This window comes from Alexandromys fortis, unplaced genomic scaffold (assembly GCF_014885135.2).
Source record: "Alexandromys fortis isolate MF-2015 unplaced genomic scaffold, M_Fortis_MF-2015_v1.1 scaffold_56, whole genome shotgun sequence".
In the NCBI taxonomy this organism is placed as follows: Eukaryota; Metazoa; Chordata; class Mammalia; order Rodentia; family Cricetidae; genus Alexandromys; species Alexandromys fortis.
In genome coordinates this window covers 6,111,326-6,117,649 of record NW_026067935.1, presented here as the reverse complement: position 1 = coordinate 6,117,649, position 6,324 = coordinate 6,111,326, and the positions used below count along the sequence as shown (strand labels likewise).

Here is a 6,324-nt window from a genome sequence, read left to right as displayed (position 1 = left end):
GTATTTTGTGGGGTTCTTTTTTTTAATTAATTAATTTATTTATTATGTATACAATATTCTGTCTGTATGTATGTCTGCAGGCCAGAAGAGGGCACCAGATCTCATTACAGATGGTTGTGAGCCACCATGTGGTTGCTGGGATTGAATTCAGGACCCTTGGAAAAGCAGCCAGTGCTCTTGACCTCTGAACCATCTCTCCAGCCCACCTTTGTCCTTTTGAAAGAAAGCTGATACTTGGTGGGCCACGGTCCTCTGAGTATGACAGCCATTGCCACCTTAGAGTGGTTGTGACCATATCTACAGGAAACCCCAGTGAGGTCAGGCCTGCTTCCCTCCCAGCTGCTTGGGAGATACTGGTGCATGGGGGGTGAAAGGCTGAGGGATGCTGCATCCATGCGGCAGGAGATACTGGTGCATAGGGGATGGAAGGCTAACTGAGGGGTGCTCCATCCATGCGGCAGGACATCACCACCTGTGCTGGTGGGGTTCTCAGCGTTGTCCCTGTCTTAAGGTCACCCACACTCCTGTGAGTTAGCGCACCAAAGCCGTGGGCTCGTGCCCATCAGTCCCAGTTCACTCACATGTAGTCAGGGCAAGGCCCACACCAGCTTTCTGTGCACCTGCTCATCTCCTGCCCTTCCGGCCTCCTTGGTGCCTGGCTTGCACCTGTGACGTGGTAACCTATGTGGAGCTGGCAATATTTTAGATATGCTGGGATAAGTAAAGTACATCAGGACATCAGGGAGGCTGGTGTTCAGGAAGGTCAGAGTAGCCGTGGGCTGTGACGTGACTGGGCCCAGATTTGTGGGACGGGCACTAAATCCCGCTGGGATGGAGAGGGAAGTGGGAACACGCACTGAGTTGGCCATTGCTGTGGGGTTGTCCTGGGGAATGCACTGAATTGGCCATTGCTGTGGGGTTGTCCTGGGGAATGCACTGAGTTGGCCATTGCTGTGGGGTTCTCCTGGGGAATGCTGGTGCTGCAAATGTTGGCTAGGAATGTGGCACAGCCTTCTATTTCAGAGCTTCCTCCTCCATAGCTTGAGAACGGGGTTGCACATGGGTACCGTCAGGCCTGACTAAAAATGAGTAAGTCAAAAAAAATCAAAACAGGAAGTAGAAGTCACCATCCTCTTGCCTCAGCCTTTCAAGTGTTGGGGTCACCTGCTGCTATATGGGCACAGGGGTGGCGTTTACAAAGCTCCGCCTCTACCTCCAAGGCTTCCCTCCTCTGCTGTCTGATGTAAGGGAAGATGCCAGCTCTCCCTGCCTTGTTTGCTGTTCTAGGTTACCAGCTTGGCAAGCCGGTCCGAGCCCTGCATACCGATGGGATGAATGTCACTGCGTTGCACCTCTGGCAGCCAGGTGATGTGCTTTGCCATGGCGATTTGCCCCTGGCAAACAGGCGCTAGAAAATCTGCTGCTCTTTTGGCCTGTGGCATCGGGGGTGGGGGGGGCTGCTTTTTGTGTCTCTGTGGCTTCCTGCCCCCACCCCCAAGGTTGTCTAGCATGTTGTACCTATGTGCTGGGTATTCAAAGAGCCGTTCAGGCGTGACTGGGCTCTCTGTGGCCAGCATGCTGCTCCTCGGAGAGAGAATAGGTCCCTCTGAACGGTGGGTACCCAGTGCTGCAGTAGGAGATGCCCACACATGTCAGAAGCGGCGATGTCCCGTTACCAAGGAGCCACTGAACTTGGTCCAGGAACTCTCACACAGAATAGTGTCTATGTTTGGCTTTGAAAGGATCAGAAGGATTAGAATAGTGGTTCTCAACCTTCCTAATACTGTGACCCTGTAATACAGTTCCTCATGTCATGGTGACCCTCAAGCACAAAATTATTTTCTTTGCTATCTTAGAGCTGTAATTTTGCTTCTGTTATGAATCATAAAGTAAGCATCTGATATGGGACCCCCAAAGGGCTTATGACCCACAGGTTGAAGACGACCAGATCAGAGTAATGAAATGACCCAGTTTGCAGAAACGGAAACATTTTGTTTTACTTTCCATTACTGGTTTTGTATTGTTTAGCCAGCTGTGCTGGACATTCCTGCTATCCCAGCACTTAAGATGTGGAGGCAGGAGGACCAGGAGGTCAGGGTCATCCTCAGCTTCATCATCAGCCCAAGGCCAGACTGGGCTGTGTGAGACCCTGTCTCAAAAAAGATGAAAATTAACACTTTTTGTTTGTTTGATTGAAAAGGGTCATTTTATGTTGCTCAGGCTGGCCTTGAACCGCCAAACTCCTGCCTCCACCTCCTGAGTAAGCTGAGAGGGCTTTCAGGAAGCACCTGGAAGTAAATCTTTGTCCTTTAGCAGAACAGTGAGAGCTCATCCTTCTGTTGCAGCTGGAAGGGGCTTGTGCACATCAGCCACTCTCAGACCCGTTTTATTTGGAGAGAATGTGCTTGCCGGCTGCCTTTTGGAGGTTGGGATTAATGAGAACTGTACGCAGCTCCGGTGAGTCTCATGTTGGTTGGTTTATGTGAAGAGGGGTCTCATAACCAAGGATGGCCTTGAACTCTCAGGACTGGCTCAGCGAGTTTCATTCATTAATTTTCCTGCATTTTGAGTGGTTTCCTTAAAATTAATTTATCATGTGAATGTTAAAGATTGAAGCATGCATGCGCGCGTGCGCGCGCACACACACACACATACACACACACACACACACACACACACACACGCAGAGAGAACTTGCACATCAACACAGGCAAGCAGACCTGGGGATGAGAACCATTCGTGCTTAAACAAGGCTTCTGGTGTGGGAGCCTTCTCTGAAAACTGGATGAAGGGCCAGGGCCATCTGTAGTTTTAACTGCATGATTAGTGTTTGGAAAATGTTTGTGCACATGTGTGTATTTAACATTTGTCCATGAAATTATTGAGTGTGTGAGATGGGTATGAGTACAGGTGCATGCATGTGTATGTCTTGTGTGTGCGCGTAGGTTGGGGAGCACCTTTCTCCAGCACTGATTCTAGGTGTGGAACACAGGTCATCAGTGTTGGTGGCACTTGCTCTTACCCCTGAGCCATCTTGCTAACCCTGACTTTTTTCATGGCAGTAAAATTCCTATGATGTTATTAACCTTCGTGAAGCACTGATTGAGCCAGGCACAGTTGCTCAGCCATCGTTGCTCTTGAGAGGCTGAGGCAGGGTTGTTGTTAGGGGTATCTTGGGCTGCATATAACACCCGGTCTCAACATAGAATCAAACAAAGAGGGTCTGTCTGTCGCAATGGTTCAGCAGGTAAAGGCATTTGCTACTAAGGGACCTGAATTCAAGACCAGGACCTGTGGTGGAAGAAAACTGACTCCCTTAAGTTGTCTGACCCCCAAATATGCCACGGCACATGCATGCACATGTACACAAATGTTTAAAAGACTAAAGTCAAGCAAAAAAGTTGAATATCTACAGGCCTTTCATGATCATATGAAAGGGTCTATCTTGTTCTAAAATATTTTCATCACCAGAAATGGGAATCTGTCTGTATAAATAATAAATAGTTACCCCCCCATCTTCTCCCCAAAGCCTCAGGTACCACGCACCCTGCTTTCTGCCTCTGTGCTTTGCCTGTTGGGTGTTCAAATGGAATCACACCCACTCTGCCGTTCTTCCATGTCGCAGCATGTACTGGAACTCCCTCCGTTCCTATGGTGACCTGTAGACTGACTGTCTTTGTGTGTCTGTACATACCACACCTTGTTCATCCCCCTGGGTTGTTGGACATCTGCGTCTTCCACTCTTTGGCTGCGTTCATGGCTGCGAACAGGCCTATATAGTTTTTCTTTGAATTGCTTACTGTTCTTTTTTCTTTTTCTTTTTTCTTTTTGGTTTCTCAAGACAGGGTTTCTTTATATAGGAACTACCTTTGTAGACCAGGCTGGCCTCGAACTCACAAAGATATGCCTGTTGCTGCTTCCCAACTGCTGGGTCAAAGGTGTGCACCACCACCTGGTAGGCACTTCCTGTTCTTTTAGTCTGTGCCTGGGAACTGAAGTGCCAGGTCGTCTGGCAATGCCCTGTCTGCAGTGCCTGGTTTTTCTACAGTGGTGGCGTCTTGCCACTCGCACGGCAGAGTAGGACAGCCCCAGTGTTCCCAATCTTCCCAGCACTCACTGTTTTCCTTGTTTCTTATTACATTTTTGTTGTTTTACATTTATCTTTGTTTTGTTCAAGGATGGGCGAGCACACATATGCTTCCCATGTGGAGGTCAGAAGACAACTCTTGGGGCCCAGTGCTCTCTCTGGCCACGCTGTAGGGCCTAAGAATCCAGCTCAGGTCTTTAGGCCTGCTACATGCTCCTCCACCCACTGAGCCACCTCACTGGCCCCTCCCCTCCCAGCACGGTCTCCACTTTAAGATTTATTTGTTTTTATGGTTTAAAAGTTTGTATTGTTTGTATGCCTATGTATCATGTGCAGGCAGTGCCTGCAGTGACCAGTTGAGGCTGCCAGATGCCCTGGAACTGGGGGTACGGATGGTTGTGAGCTACCAAGTAGGTGCTGAGAATTGAACCTGGGGCTTCTAGAAGAGCAGCAAGTATTCTTTCTTTGTTTGTTTGTTTCTTTCTTTCTTTTCCTTCCTTCCTTTTTTTTTTTTTTTGAGATTGGGTTCTCTGTGAGCCCTGACTATCCTAGAACTTGCTCTGTAGACCAGGCTGACCTCAGGGATCCACCTGCCTCTGCCTCCTGAGCGCTGGGATTAAAAGCGTGTGCCATCACTGTCCAGTTTGAGCAACAAATGTTCTTAATTGCTGAGCCATCTCTCCAGTTTACACCCACACCTGTATATACCCTGTTTATACCCTGCATATACCTTGTTTTTATTTATTATTGTTATTATTATTATTGGTTTTTCAGTACAGGGCTTCTCTGTAGCTTTGGTGCCTGTCCTAGAACTTGCTCTGTAGACCAGGCTGGCCTTGAACTCACAGAGATCCGCCTGCCTCTGCCTCCTGAGCCTTAGGATTAAAGGTGTGAGCCACCACTGCCAGGCTGCACTGTGTTTTTAATGTCAGTCCCTCCAGCAGATTTTCATCTGGGCTCCCAGCGAAGGCGAAGTTCCAGTCTTGGGAAGGGCTTGAGGACAAGCCCCGCTGGTCACCGGCTGAGAAGTGTAGTCTTCTTCTCATGCAGGGAGAACGTCCTCCAGAGGCTGGATTTGCTGATACAAGCAACTCACGTCGCGAGGAGAGGCAACTCAGATTACAACGATCTGCGTGATGGCTGGCTGGAGATCATACGTGAGTTTTAGTGGCCACGCACAGGGGCTTATGGCTATTGAGCCTGTGGTTGCCAGCCGTGGCCCAAGAGCCTGGCGTATTTGGCTAGGACTCTCTGCTGCAGGCAGGAAGCTTTTCACAGCTGTCTCATGGCTTTCCCAGGCAGCCCCTGCGGACTTCCTCTTGCTGAGAGTCCGGGCTTGAAGATCTTTAGGGCACGTCAGTTTGCACTGCTGCTTTGAGCTCCCAAGAATATTCGCACCGAGAGCTAACTTGGTAGTGTATAGAAATCACTTTGTTACCGAGTTTGAAAGTGTGGTGCTGAGTGAAGGAAGCCCAGACACAGACCTCCCAGATGTGTAAAAATCCCATTTGTGGGTGCTAGGAAGTGGCGAGGTACTGCTGTGATCTGGAGAGTTCTGTGCAAGCTGATCTGAAAGGGAACCAGGCTGAGATGTGTACAGGGCCCTGGGTCTGAGCCCCAGCAACCACTTCTTCCCAGATCCAAAACCAGTCTGAAAAATCACTCACCTCTGAGCTGTTCACTTTGAAGGGAACTGGGTAGAGACTGGGGTGTGGCTCTAAGGACGGGTGCTGGTCTAGCTTGGTGGTGTTATTACAGTGCCTCCAGCCAGGAACAGGAGGAACCAGAGATGCTAGGATGAGTTCTAAATATCCTTTTTTATGTGACTTCTGAGAGGGTGGTGACTATTTAGGATAATTTTGTGACTTTACTGCGGTCCCTCGTGTTCCTCTCAGAATACTCTGTGGCTTTTGGGGACAAGCTTAGACTCTGAATCTCTCATCTCTTTCTCTCTCTCTCTGGTTTTCAAGACAGGGTGTCTATAACAATCCTGACTGTCCTGGAACTAGCTTTGTAGACCAGGCTGGCCTTGAACTTAGAGATCCACCTGTCTCTGCTTCCTGAATGTTGGGATTAAAGACTTGCACCATCATTGCCTGGCCTTTTTCTCTTTTTTAAGAAAATATTTTATTTATGTGACTATGTGTCTCTGTGGAAGATTATGCCATACAAGTTCTGGTGTCCTTGGAGGCAGGAGAGGGCATCAGATCCTCTGGAGTTGAAGTTATAGGTGGTTG

General features: G+C 48.9%; 2 protein-coding genes across 2 annotated transcripts in view; one reads left to right on the top strand and one right to left on the bottom strand.

The window, feature by feature from the left end:
- Sbno1 (strawberry notch homolog 1) overlaps positions 1 to 1,658 on the bottom strand; it is a 264,584-nt gene extending 262,926 nt beyond the window's left edge. Inside the window, exon 1 of the mRNA XM_050146561.1 lies at positions 1,655 to 1,658. The gene's annotated coding sequence lies outside the window, so the exon portion shown is untranslated. The remainder of the gene's footprint in view (positions 1 to 1,654) is intronic.
- Tctn2 (tectonic family member 2) overlaps positions 1 to 6,324 on the top strand; it is a 31,285-nt gene that overhangs the window by 19,474 nt on the left and 5,487 nt on the right. Inside the window, exons 11-14 of the mRNA XM_050146594.1 lie at positions 801 to 843; positions 1,254 to 1,365; positions 2,346 to 2,457; positions 5,138 to 5,244. Coding sequence (XP_050002551.1) covers positions 801 to 843; positions 1,254 to 1,365; positions 2,346 to 2,457; positions 5,138 to 5,244 — 374 coding nt within the window. The remainder of the gene's footprint in view (positions 1 to 800; positions 844 to 1,253; positions 1,366 to 2,345; positions 2,458 to 5,137; positions 5,245 to 6,324) is intronic.